The sequence below is a fragment of the Nothobranchius furzeri genome, chromosome 11 (assembly GCF_043380555.1).
Source record: "Nothobranchius furzeri strain GRZ-AD chromosome 11, NfurGRZ-RIMD1, whole genome shotgun sequence".
Taxonomy (NCBI): domain Eukaryota; kingdom Metazoa; phylum Chordata; class Actinopteri; order Cyprinodontiformes; family Nothobranchiidae; genus Nothobranchius; species Nothobranchius furzeri.
This window is the reverse complement of record NC_091751.1, coordinates 30,272,246-30,285,548: the sequence shown is the minus strand read 5'-3', so window position 1 is coordinate 30,285,548 and position 13,303 is coordinate 30,272,246. Positions and strand designations below refer to the sequence as shown.

Here is a 13,303-nt window from a genome sequence, read left to right as displayed (position 1 = left end):
ATTACGAGTTTCTGACAAAGGTCGATATCCTCGCTCTTTGCAATATTTTAGAAAACACGGTCTGCACCATCACTTCTACGCTGATGATGTCTGATTGACCTCGCCTTAGATCACACTGGCTCCATTATTCTGCTTCTCAACTGTCTGTGAAATTAAGGCCTGGCTTCCTTCCAATCTTCTGCGGTTTAATAAATAATAAGACTGAGACATTTTCTTTAGTCTAAATGAATAACCTGCGTGCATCTGCTACTCTTCTTCTGAACCTCCTGTGTGACCAGCTTCGGGGTCAGTGACTCTGACACTCTGAGGTCCTTTGCCAACTGCAACATTGGACCCCACCCTTAAGAGACCACATGGAGAATCTTCATGCATTTATCACCTCAAGACTTGACTATGCAAAGTCAGTCCTTATTAGTATAAATGCATCCTCTGTTAACCGCTGACAGAAAGTCCAAAATGCAGCTGCACGATTCCTTACAAATACAGACGATGCCGTTCCAATCCCACCTTGGCTGATCCACACTGGCTCCTTGTGTCCTACTGAGTGCAGATCATCACTTGCTCTGGACTCCTAAAATGAAATGCACATCCGGTGATGAGTGGGCATTCACCTTTGCCACTCCTAAGCTGGATGTGCACCTGGCTTTGACATTTGTACATTTCAAATAAAAGCTGAAGTCACGTCTCTTCAAATCGGTTTTCAGCCGTGCTACTGGGTGTGTCCTTGGCTTTGTTTATTTTAATCATCTGTTGCTTTTGCCTTACCCCTACTGCAACTGTTTGGCTCACCTGTGCTATGTACGTCATGCTGCCTTGCTCTATGCTCGGGTTTTAGGCGTTTTGTTCTGACTCATTATTGGGGGGGGGTTTAACCTTGTAGTATTCTTGCTAGTTCTGCTGCCCCTTCTTTGCCTTTGGTCAGCTGACCCTGTGGTTAAATGTGCTTTACAAGTAAATATGGTATAGCACTCAGACGTAGGTCCCTGATGGTGTGACAGGTGTTCTGCAGCACAACCACCACCAGCCTGAGGCAGAACCACAATCCCAGGAGCTCAGCGCACCGCCACGTGTCAGCATCATGATCTTGACTCACGAATGCACACTGACTCATATCCATTATAGCTTATGATGGAGATTGTGACTCACAAAGAAAGATATTAATCTTCATGAGTTGTAAGAAAAAGAGCTCAACTCTCCTGCTTCGTTGATTATCAACAATCCGTTCTGGCAACACCTAAAAATAGAGCCGTTCTATGGCTTTGACGCGTCACAGGGGAAGGTTTTTGGAGTCTGGATGAAGTCACTCCTCCCAGAAGTCTCACACACCCAGTTCCAACTCTGCTAGGCTACAACTCACTTGTTACTTTACAACAGAACTTGTTAAACAACAACTGAAACAATGAAAAACAAGTTGAATGCAAATCTGGTGTGACTTGGCAAGTGGTGTTTATTTTATTCAAAGCAGGCTCTGATCTGATAACTCATGTGAGCCCATTTGTGGCTCCGCTGCAGCGAGGACTTCCTGGCAGAGCCGGATCTGTCACAGTTCGCTCCTCGTTTCAGTCTTCCTTTAATGAACTTTTATTATCGGATTAGAAAAACTTCACTGCTTCTGTGATGATTGAACAGGAAGTTTCCTACAGCTGTGGCACGAACCGACCAGCAGGGGGTGCACCTGGGGCTGGTTCCTGTGCTGCAGGAGTCGTGATCTACAGTTGAGGGGTGTGAGTCATTTCTCAGTACCACAGAGTCCTGTGCTTTCCACGTGGTGCTGAGTCACGGGTACATGAAGGGCAGCTTGACGTGATGAGCAACTACTATCTGAGATATGTGCTGCTGGGAGGACAAGAACTACTAAAATGTTGGTGTAGTGAACAGAGAAACATCCCAAAAGTCTGAACACATGCTACTTGAGGAGGGGAACCAGCACCTCCAAATAGATGTTTAACCTTCTTATTATGTTACGGGTCAATTTGACCCGTTCCAGTTTTTGTGTTGACCATAGCGCTGATCATCTTCTATTTTTCTTAATGAAACTTTATGACTTTTTCTTATCTGGGGTCATGAACTGGTATGAGAAATATGGACACTTTGATGTGTCCTGGGAAGTCTTAGCAGTTTTTGTATACAAAAATGATGTTGCGGGTCATTTTGACCCACACACTTTAATGTGAGTAAAAAGCTGTTCAGAACAAAAATAAACATGACTCTTTGATGTGCTATGTTGTGATTGCTTCTGAATATACATTCACACCCAGAGGCCCAGGTGTGTGCGCGAGAAACTTTTTCTGCCCTGTTCTTGTAACTGATGTCATGTGATTTCAACACACCAAAAATGAGCTCTAGAAGGTTGACAGCTGAAGAAGCTTTATCTCAGCTTTTTAACTGGGATAGCAATGACGAAGAAGATGTTTCAGAGACAGAGGATTTTTCAGAGGCTGAGGACAATGTTACTGATGATCCAGACTACCAATTTTCCGATGAGGATTCTAAAGAGGAGTCTTCTGTCATCGCTTCATCAAGTGAAAACCAAGGAATGCAGCAATCATCATCTACAGAGGGGGCATGGACATCTAAAGATGGTAAAATAAAATGGTCAACATCACCACACCGAAGTCGAGGCAGACTGTCATCTGCTAATGTCATCAAAATGACACCTGGTCCTACAAGATTTGCAGTCACACGAGTTGATAATATCCATTCAGCATTTCATCTCTTCATACCCTCTCCAATAGAAAAGATTATACTGGACATGACTAACTTGGAGGGGAGGCGTGTATTTCAACAGAAATGGAAGCCCATGGATCTGACTGACTTGCATGCTTATATTGGAATCCTGGTATTAGCTGGAGTATACAGGTCAAAGGGAGAAGCAAATGCAAGTCTATGGAATGAAGAGAATGGAAGGCCGATCTTTCGTGCAACAATGTCTCTTGAGACATTTCACAAGATATCTCGTGTGATCCGATTTGACAACCGTGAAACCAGAGCCAGTCACTGTGAAAGAGACAAACTTGCTGCAATCAGAGATGTATGGGATAAATGGGTGGAGATTCTACCTTTGTTGTACAACCCTGGTCCCCATGTGACTGTAGATGAGCGCCTTGTTCCATTCAGGGGCCGCTGTCCTTTCCGACAGTATATGCCCAACAAGCCGGCCAAGTATGGCATCAAAATATGGGCAGCTTGTGATGCTAAATCTAGCTATGCATGGAATATGCAGGTGTACACCGGAAAGCTACCTGGAGAGGCATCTGAGAAGAATCAGGGGATGCGTGTGGTGCTGCAGATGAGTGAAGGGCTGCAAGGGCATAACATCACCTGTGACAACTTCTTTACATCCTACTGGCTTGGAGATGAACTTCAGAAAAGAAAGCTCACTATGTTGGGAACAATCAGGAAAAATAAACCAGAACTTCCCAGTGAAATTCTGAAGATGCAGGGAAGACCTCCACATTCCTCAAAATTTGTTTTCACCGAGAAAGCAACAGTTGTTTCATACTGCCCAAAGAAAAACAAAAATGTTCTTGTCATGAGCACAATGCACACAGATGCATCTCTGAGCACAAGAGAAGACAAAAAACCACAAATGATCCTGGACTACAACTCCACCAAAGGAGGAGTAGACAATCTTGACAAAGTCACAGCAACATACAGCTGCCAGCGCAAAACAGCTCGTTGGCCCTTGGTGATTTTCTACAACATTGTGGATGTGTCAGCTTACAGTGCCTTTGTCCTGTGGACTGAAATCAACCAACATTGGAATGTCGGCAAACTGTACCGACGTCGGCTTTTCCTGGAAGAACTGGGAAAAAGTCTTGTCACCCCCGAGATCCAGAGGCGAGCCAGACCAGCTCGATCCCCAGCAGCAGCAGCTCTCATTGAAAACGTCAGGTCTGCATCATCTGACCAATGTACAATGAATCCAGTGGATACAGGTGCAAAGAAACGAAAAAGATGCCAGGTCTGTCCCTCACGATAAGACATTAAAACAAGCACCGTTTGTGAGAAGTGCAAGAAGTGCATTTGCAGAAAGCACACAGTTACACTCTGTCCATCATGTGGACAACACTGAAAATGTTGAACATTGAAAATCTGAGAAAAATAAGTGTTTGTAAAGAAGGAAAACTTTTACTAACTAGTTCTTACAAATAGTTCTGGATATTCAAACTTTATTGTGTGTCTGTGTTTTAAATGTTTTTTCTAATGGAAAATAAAGTTCCTGTTTTATTGCAGTTTTTTTTACAGTTCTAAGTGAATTTAGACAGGGTGGGTCAAAATGACCCGCAACATAACCAATGTGATTTTTTTTCAACATAATACAAGGGTTAAATCTGAAGCACCCCCACTAGGCTGGCATTAGGCCTTTCAGCCAGCCCAGCCCAGCTGGGGGTGTCCTGAACAGCCTCTGTTCAGAGAAATGGCTAGTGTCCTTTCGGACTGATGAGCTAAAGACAACTCTGAACTCAGCCAGCATACAAGTAGCTATGCCACCTTCAGAGGTCGGACCAAGTCAAGACAGGCAAGTTGCAAGTCAAGTCCCAAGTCTGAAATTTCAAATTTCAAAATAAACAACGCTGCATGTGCATCTCCCCAGTCTTTCAGCATTTTCTTCCTCTGGCTGGCGCGACTATGGCCAATGATTCATGTCTCGCACTCGACCAGCACGTGCTGGACATCTGTGAATAAACTTTAATGCTCCACGTTCTAAACAAGTAAACAGTACCGAGTTTATTTTCAGATGTCGTATAAAAAGGCTGTTTGCTCGATTGTTGTACCGTGCCAAAAGTTCTGTCGGCTGGAAGCAATAATAATTAACTCGCTTCCTGAGCTAAACAGACAATCCTGAGCTCGTTACTCTTGGATGTGCTTGGTAAGAGGATTTAAAATATGACAAAAACCGCATAGATATAAAGCCAAACTGCCGTAAACATGTGTGTGTGTGTGTGTAACCAGTTTGCCCCACTTGCTGACAACGGAAACTGTGCTGATCCTGCTGCTGTTTGTTTGTATTCACTTCTATTAAATACATCTCTTGCTGTAAAAACTGCCTGTTGGGTTTGTTCATTTTCATCTCTCTAGTCTGTTTAGATACACAAAAATGATCACATTTATCTATCGCAGTTTTATTTTGGAAATGTTCTTTTATTTTCTGCTTTGGCTTGACTTCCTTCCAGAATTGACAGCTCACGAAAAAATTTGAGCTGATCGAAACGATCGCTGCATGGCGCGAGCCTATGAGGCGCTTCGTAGCCGATGTGACCGAGCGTAGGTTAACAAGGGTGGCGATTAGAAACGCACTCCGTTCAACGGCGCCTCGTCGTGCTTACCGCGTCTGGCGTGTTTGTGCATTAGGCTAACTTTTTCCTTCTAAATCTGAATTTTTGGGCTTTATTGCAGCTCTCACACACAAGCCTACAGAGACGTGTCGGTTATGTGATGCCTGAAAAGACTTTGAACAACTTTGAAATAATAAATGTTTAAAGCTCAATATCGGTTAGTATAAGGTCTGTTCAAGTAAACAGGTTCAAGTCCAAGCCAAGTCCCGAGTCTCTGCTGAAAAAGTCCAATTTTTCAAGCTTAAAGTCCTAAACTTAATGACTCAAGTCTGACTTGAGTCTAAGTCATGTAACTCAAGTCCCCACCGCTAGCCATTTTAAATCAGCACACGCTTCAACCATAAATGCTGTCGAGTTTTAAGATGGCAGGAAATTATGATGTTGGAAGTGCTAGGACTAGCCGTTAGCTCGTCTAATTAAGATGTAAACACCATTTCTCCAAATGGAGGCTGTTCAGAATGCTGTTTGAGGACAGGTTCAGTTGGATGAGTCATTCTTTTAGCTAGTCAGACCCCCGTTGCAGCCAATAAACACACATTTACACACATTCTCCCACCTCAACACCGACTGCACACAGCAGGGCCGTCTTAGCCGGACACAACATGCAGTGGTGAAAACTGGGATGAAACACAGAACTAAAGTTACCACCGTCCATTTACCATTAACAGATACAAGTTAAACATTCCTGCAAGACCCTGAAACCACATTTTAGTTTTTGCTATAAAAAATAACTGCATAAAAATCCATGAAACTAGTTTTCAATCAACTTTTTTAGTCTGGAGATGGAGTCATTTAAAGGTGGCAGAAATGAACTCTAGCCTTAGTTCATCAGTTAGACTAACTCTCCAAACAGAGGCTGTTCAAGAAGGCATCTACACAGAATTGGTCCCTTTTACATTTCTAAATCTACATTTTAACAAACAGAACACACACAGACAGAAAATGCTTTTTTTATTTCAATTTATTTATCTTTAAAGAACCAATACGAATTGGGGAGGTTTTCAAAATGGGAACAATGATAAAAAACTGACCAGTTTAATTCTTCTTCGCCCTGTGTGTGTGTGTGTGTGTGTGAGTGAGTGTGTGTGAGTGAGAGGTTCAGCAGGGTCTGATGAGCAGATCTGAGGTGGACTGATTATTGCACTCTGACAAGATTAAAATGGCTCTGAAACAATAAAAAAAACTATTGGATAACAAAGTGTCCTTGCCCCTGCCCAACTCCTACCTGCCACACGTTTCCTGTGAATAAATATCGACATTCACACTCAGTGAACCCCTAAACTCAAAGTGACTTTAAGCAAGCGAGGAGTATAAGGAAAACATTACTGCATTTTCAGGTGAATCTTCAGAGTTCTGTGCAAAAAATAAAATTAAAAAAAAGACACAATGTGTGTTTAAAGTTTTTAAATGTTTAAAAAAAATGGCCGATTGCTTGAGTTATTAGTGGAAATAAAAACATGCTTCTTATGTTCTTGTCACATCTGTGTAAAAATAAAAATTCACATAATGGAAGGTTTTATCCCATGATTACAACTGAAATGAAGAACAGAGAGAAGAAGAAAAAATAGAAACAGGATGGACTCAAGTGGAAAAACTCTGGCCCGTGGTTGGACAGTAGAACCGGGCCCGTCTGTGTGCTTTGACCTTCCATTCGTTGTTTCGGCTGGTGGTTCCCCAGATCTAGTTTCGCATGTTTGATCATCAGATCGCTCTCTGACCAATTAACCATGACTCAGTGTTACAAATCATCACAATAATTACTGATAGCACGCTTTTATGTTGTTTTTCATGACCTCCTGTCGGAAGTTTCCAGACTAGATGCGCATTACAAACAGATGCACTGATGGCGGCCTACTGCACACAGCAGTTGTGGCCGTTGGTATCTTTGAACCGCAGACGCATTTTGGGCCTGTATTTCTCGAGGTACAGAAGCTGTTTGGAGTTGAAGGCTCCACGTCTCTTCCTGCAAACAGACAGAAGGAGGTTTTAGTGATCCCACATGGACGAGAGCCCTTTAATCAGCTTTAGACCGGTTCCTCTCAAGTTTGATTTTTAAAGGAACAGCTCACATCTTTAAAAGTATGGGTCTGTGGAAAGATTACAGCCTCATCCACACTAGGGCAGGCTCCACTCACTGCAGTCAGCCCCAGCCTGGCCGGGTTGATCACACACATACTTGTGAATGCGGATGTGACTGAGCATAAAGGCGGCCTCCATATGGCACGAAAAATTAGCATGAAGATGGCAGTGATGTCATGAGCGCATCTCCAAGCACATGCAGGGTAAAAGACACGGAGAAGTCTGTGGTGTGTCCCTTAAATTAAACAAAGGTAGTGAGCAGTGTTGCTTTTGGAGACTGGTACTGCTCTGCTGCGTCTGTCCTGGTGCAGCTCAAGCCTAGCAGTGCTCCGTGTGTGTGTGTGTGTGTGTGTGTGTGTGTGTGTGCGTGCGTGCGTGCGTGTGTGTGTGTCTCAGAGAGACAGATATTAAGAGACAGCTACAGTCAGAGGCATTGATTATCTAGGCAGTGTGGAGCCAGTTAGCACCTTGTAGGGAAACAGACTCTCTCTGATTGATGAGCCAACTACTAGTCACAATGGGACCAGTTGCAGTTATAAATCTAAAAAACTTCATGACTGATCTTCTAGAACCCTTACACTGCCATAAAACGTTCCTCATCCTTCCAAAAAAGTAATGAAGATTGGTGCTGCTGTAGCTAGCTCTGTGGCTTATCTCCACAACATGTTCTAGCTCAAGCTTCTCAACCACAATAACTGATTTTACATTTGAGATTAATTTAAAGATGGCAGAAACACTAGCCATTAGCTCATCAGTCTAGTCAGGAGGCCATTCACAGAGCTCACTTCCAAAGATCTGAACCCTGCCGCAAAATTCAAATGTTCCTCCCATAACTCATAGGCCTTCTTCAAATTACTAAAGATCACTTTACTCTGAAAACAATTCCCAACAAGCATCTGGAACACCTCTGTTTGGTTAGCATATGTTAGAAATCATCAATTTCCCTCTGGGATTAATGAAGTATTTTTGAATTTAAATTGAATTGAAAGGAGGAACACCACAATAAATGTCACAGTGAGACGAACGTGACGAGAAAAGTGGATGACAGCTACATGACTCGTGCCTCTAACATGAAAACAGTGAGTTTCTGTAGTTTGGAGTCTGATTCTTTCAGCTGCAGCCACATTCTGGCTTCAGTGTGAAAACAAACAAGAGTAAAAACTTACAGTCTCTGTGTTTAAAGTCACATCCAGTTCAGCTCTACAGTACACATAATAGCAGATCTGTGCACCTGTGTCTTCAGTCTCATTTAGCTGGTGTCCTGTTCCCTCTTCCTCACCAGCTTCTCTTCATGCTGCTGCTGCTTCTACCAGATCTGACTGACCTCACCTTTTCTTATTCAACTATGACTTCCTTCACATTTTTTAAGCAAAAATTTTCTAAATTCCCAAATTGTCTCATTTTATTTGTTGTTCTGGTGATGCTCCTCGCTATGTAAAATCGTTTCTTCTTCAGTGAGGTGCTCCTAAAGACCTAAGGAGAGAACTTACTGCCTTATGAACTGCACGGCGTCCTCGTACTTCATTCCTCCCTCGATGAGGGCTAAGGCCACCAGAACTGGAGCTCTGAGAGGGTGAAGGATCCAACGAGCCGGTTCCAGTAGACCGAGGGAGAGAGGGAGAAATGTAGATTAGATACCAACGTTCATGAGACTCCATAGTAATACGGTGTGTTTGGGGGGAGGGGGGTGGTTAAACCTGGGAAAAAGGCCTGGGAACTCAACAGGGATCCACAAGCTCACAGGTGTCCTGCTGACACACACACACACACACACACACACACACACACACACACACACACACACACACACACACACACACACACACACACACACACACACACACACACACACACACACACGCACACACACACACACACACACACGCACACGCACACAGCTGTGGTGAGCTACAGTAAAGCTTCTCGTTTCTCACCAGAGGGACGATAGTGAGAACAAGTAAACAGAGAAGCTTCCAGAACCACGGGCTCCTTCTGAGCTCCAACGTTTTATTAAGCTGCTCTTTTAAGTCAAAAGGTAAAGTGCAGCTGCTGTTTGCTACCTTTAGTCACACAGATCAGATGGGTTCAGAGATCACCTGCTTAACCAATACCAGGAATTATCCAGCCTCTGGAATGTCGCAGCAACGCGGAAAGCTGGAAGCTGCAGAGCAGCGATGGGCTCCCTGAGCACTTGTGGTCAGGACAGACATTTTCACACTGCTTCACCCACATCACGTGCTTCTGCTTGTATTGTTTGCACATTGGTGCAATAGAACATAACTTCTCCTCACTCTGCTCTGGGAGCTCAGTTGTCACCTTTATTCTGGTGAGAGAAGTTCCAACATGGATCCACTGATAGTCAAACTGATTAGATAAAGTATTTCAAAAGAAGCAGGAAGAGAACCCAGCGTGTGATAAGCTCAGCGTGGGAGATGCCGGGTAATCACTTGTGGTGAGGCTGGCCAGACGACAGGAAGATAGGACGACACTCTGAAGCTTCCTGTGAGCCGGAGTGAACTCACTGACCACATCCAGCTGGAGTCAGCCATACGAACACACACAAACCTGACCTGCGTCTGTCCAACAGAAGCTCCGCATGAAGCAGACACACGAGGATCGACGAAAGGGGCCGAGGTGGATTCTCCTGCACGATGCTGAGATGACCAGATGTGGACTCAAACCGGTATGAAATTAAACATCTTCGCTACTAGGATCTGCCATGGACAGTTACCCTGTCCCGGGTGTACCCCGCCACCCCCCCCCCCCACGACCGACGGACAAGCGGGTTCAGATAATGGATGGATGCTACTAGGGGTGACACGATCTTGGGTCATCATTTAATCACTGCGTTTTCTAAATAACTCAAAATATTGTGTTGATCAAACTTAAAGCAGCTCTTCAATACCAAAGTGTCTGAATGTGGTTTCATGTTAGAACCAACCCACTGTTACCCCTGGAACCATTAAGGCCCGTTCCTCCTGCATGCTGTTGGGGACAGTGGGGACAGATGAGGACTACTGGATGATGTCGTCACAACGTACCGGCCCAGGCCCGCCACACAGTGCACGGCGATGCAGCAGCCGGGGTGCTCTCGAAACTTGGTGTTCAGCAGCTTCAGCCAGTCGTCCACGATCTGCGTGGGAGGGGGGGCGCCATCATCGAAAGGCCAGTCCTGGAGGAGGGAACGTTAAAAATCAGTTTGGTGCAAAGGTAGAAAGCCGTCCCCATGCACCCGAGCAGCTCTCACCAGGACTTGGATCCCCTCCTTCTCTACAGGAGCCTTGTCGTAGGTGGCTTCACAAACTCGGACCAGAGTGTTCACCTCAAACTTCTTCAGCTCCTGGCAGGAGGACCAAAGCCTCTTAGCCAACACAGCAGTAGGTGAATATGCAGGAAGACGCGCAGGTACATACCTCGGTGAACTTGTTGAGTGTGGCGTTGGTGGGGTTGTGGGTGATAAGGAACCTCATGCACTCGTGGGCAATCTCGACTGCAGCGGGGCGGTTCATGTTGGCAAGACGGCTTTAAGAAAACAATTACAATACAATACTCTTACAAAACAAACAGCAACTGTTGGCTCAGAAGACTGCTAGGAGAGGGGTAGAATAAATAAAAGGGACAACAGGATGGGTCAGAAGGACACGTCTTCACGATGGGATGATGCACACAGACAGGAGCAACAAAAACAAACTTGTCCACAGCACACTGGGATGTGGGGAAAAGAAGTAAAAAAAAAAAAATAAAAAATAAAAATAAAGATGACACTATCCAGGAGTCATCCAATGAGTTTACCCCATTCAGGAGAGCTGTGTGTGATTGGTTGTTCAAGGAGAAAGCAGAAAGCAAATATGTTTTGGTATTGGTCGGGACAGGACCGGGCTGTCGGGCCAAAGACTACGCTGTATCCTAGAGGCAAAGTCAGCCACAGTCAGGGGGGTTTCTGGGTAGCGTAGTCTCTCAGGGGGCGGCCGATTCACTTCTCCACGGAGGTGAGGTGCTGTGCCTGGCAGAATTCTCTGGTCACACCCGCCATATAGGTACGGCTGAAGTCCACACAGAAATCCTGTGGAGGAGCAGAGGGAGACTTAAAGCCAGTAATGAAGAATGAACACGGTAAAACTTCTGGTTCAGATGAAGCACAGCTGCCTGAGCTCCATGCTGACCAAACAAGAGTTTCTCATTTTCTCAGTGATACTTTGAAAGATTCCAAGAGTTTTTGCGTAAATACTCCTTCAGAGTTTAACTTGTACTGAGAAAGTGCTGAAGGAGCAGTGTGAATGGTCTCCAATGACGACCAGGTGTAAAACCGATGCAGTCACACTGAACAGAAGGTCTAGCTCAGCCTGAAAGAACCCGACAGAACCACGTTCAGAGAGAATCTGGTACAAACACGCTTACACTGGTCATCCAGGCCCATTAGATGGCAAACTTGTTTACCATAACAAAATAAAACCTCATTAGAAAAGCTCAAATGAGAACTGTCTCAAACCCTCACATGGCTTATTTAAAACAAAAATGTCTGAAATATGGATTTATGTCACTTATTAACTGAACTCTGGTCTGTATCAGCATTTGAAATCAGTAAGTGTTTACTTTTCAGCCTTCCTTAATGCGGCTGTAAAATTCCTACACCTTTGGATTACAACGCTGTAAATCACCAGCTCTCACCCAACTGGAAACTAATAATATGCACAGCAGGAAGTGTGTGAAGGCTCCGTGAGACAGTATAAACCCGGCCGCCACAAACCGGCTGGAACCGTCTCAGAGCGCCCAAAGAGGGAGGTGCGTGAGGGGCGAGGTGGAGGAAACATGGATGACGAGGGCAGGCCATCACCTCACGGGCTACATGCACACTAGTAGTGGGTGGTGAAAGGCTCGGACTTTAGCACCGTGTCACAGGCAGCAGTCACAAGGTGAGGATTAAAGGGTGGGCAATGATTCAATAAGCTCCAGCATTTCAGTCCCACGCTCCCTTTTTACCTCCCAGAGCAGACTTTCAACTCTCTGACACACACACACACACACACACACACACACACACACACACACACACACACACACGAAAAGTATCAGAGGTGGTTCCATGCTCAAGAGCACGTCGGCTTCCTGCAGAGATGGGGTCCACCCCGTTCCCATGATCCTGTAGCTGGAGGAGGGAGGCTCTACCGGGCTAAATCAGGCTACAGCCATCCTAATGATTAAAAAACCCAAAAGAGCCGTACCGCGCTTCTATGGTCTACACATCTAGACCGACTGAAGCAGCAGTAAAACGTTTTGCTCTGCAGGTCAGTCTAGCTACGCTCCACTGCAGCCTCAGCAGGTCTACCAATGGCATCGTTTCATTTAGCCCGGACCAATCACAGCGCTCTGCCTGTTTTGGTGGCAGACTGAGACATCCCAGATTGAAAGCAGAACGCTACCGCAGGTCATTCATCCTCTCTGCAGTAAGAGTGTAGAACTCCTCAGTTAAACTGGTACTGGCATTATCCTAGTACACAATAACACCAATGCAATACTCAGTATGTGTTTAATACTTGTGCAATACCTGATGTACATTAGCATGTCTGAGTCCTTTATGCTGCATTGTTGTGGAAGCACAAGTTTCCTCTAGTAGGGCTGGGCAATAAATTGAAAATTTATCGTTATCGAAATTTCTGACTCTTATGATAATTTTTCCCACGTCAATAAATCTGATAATCAAAAAATGAAAAAACGTGAGTAGGTTGGCAGCGTTCATTTCCCTTTAAGAAGCTGTACTACCTTGAATCACATAAAGGCGTGACTCAACGCGATACACGTGGCAGCCCCATCTAGTGGACAACTTTTGTTTCTGCGCATTAGGGCTGCAACAAACGATTATTTGGATAATCGATTAATCGGACGGG

The 13,303-nt window shown here is 44.8% G+C and overlaps 1 protein-coding gene and 1 pseudogene across 1 annotated transcript in view; one reads left to right on the top strand and one right to left on the bottom strand.

Moving 5' to 3' along the window:
* The first annotated feature begins 2,083 nt into the window (after positions 1-2,083).
* Positions 2,084-4,263, top strand: LOC139061650 (piggyBac transposable element-derived protein 4-like; annotated as a pseudogene).
* A 2,019-nt stretch (positions 4,264-6,282) lies between these two features.
* Positions 6,283-13,303, bottom strand: part of ptp4a2b (protein tyrosine phosphatase 4A2b) — a 33,810-nt gene continuing 26,789 nt past the window's right edge. The window contains exons 2-7 of the mRNA XM_015955959.3: positions 11,211-11,481; positions 10,832-10,940; positions 10,666-10,758; positions 10,460-10,590; positions 8,909-8,983; positions 6,283-7,302 (exon numbers count right to left, since the gene is read on the bottom strand). Of these exons, the coding sequence (XP_015811445.1) occupies positions 7,191-7,302; positions 8,909-8,983; positions 10,460-10,590; positions 10,666-10,758; positions 10,832-10,940; positions 11,211-11,215 (525 nt within the window). The 5' untranslated portion in view covers positions 11,216-11,481 and the 3' untranslated portion in view covers positions 6,283-7,190. The remainder of the gene's footprint in view (positions 7,303-8,908; positions 8,984-10,459; positions 10,591-10,665; positions 10,759-10,831; positions 10,941-11,210; positions 11,482-13,303) is intronic.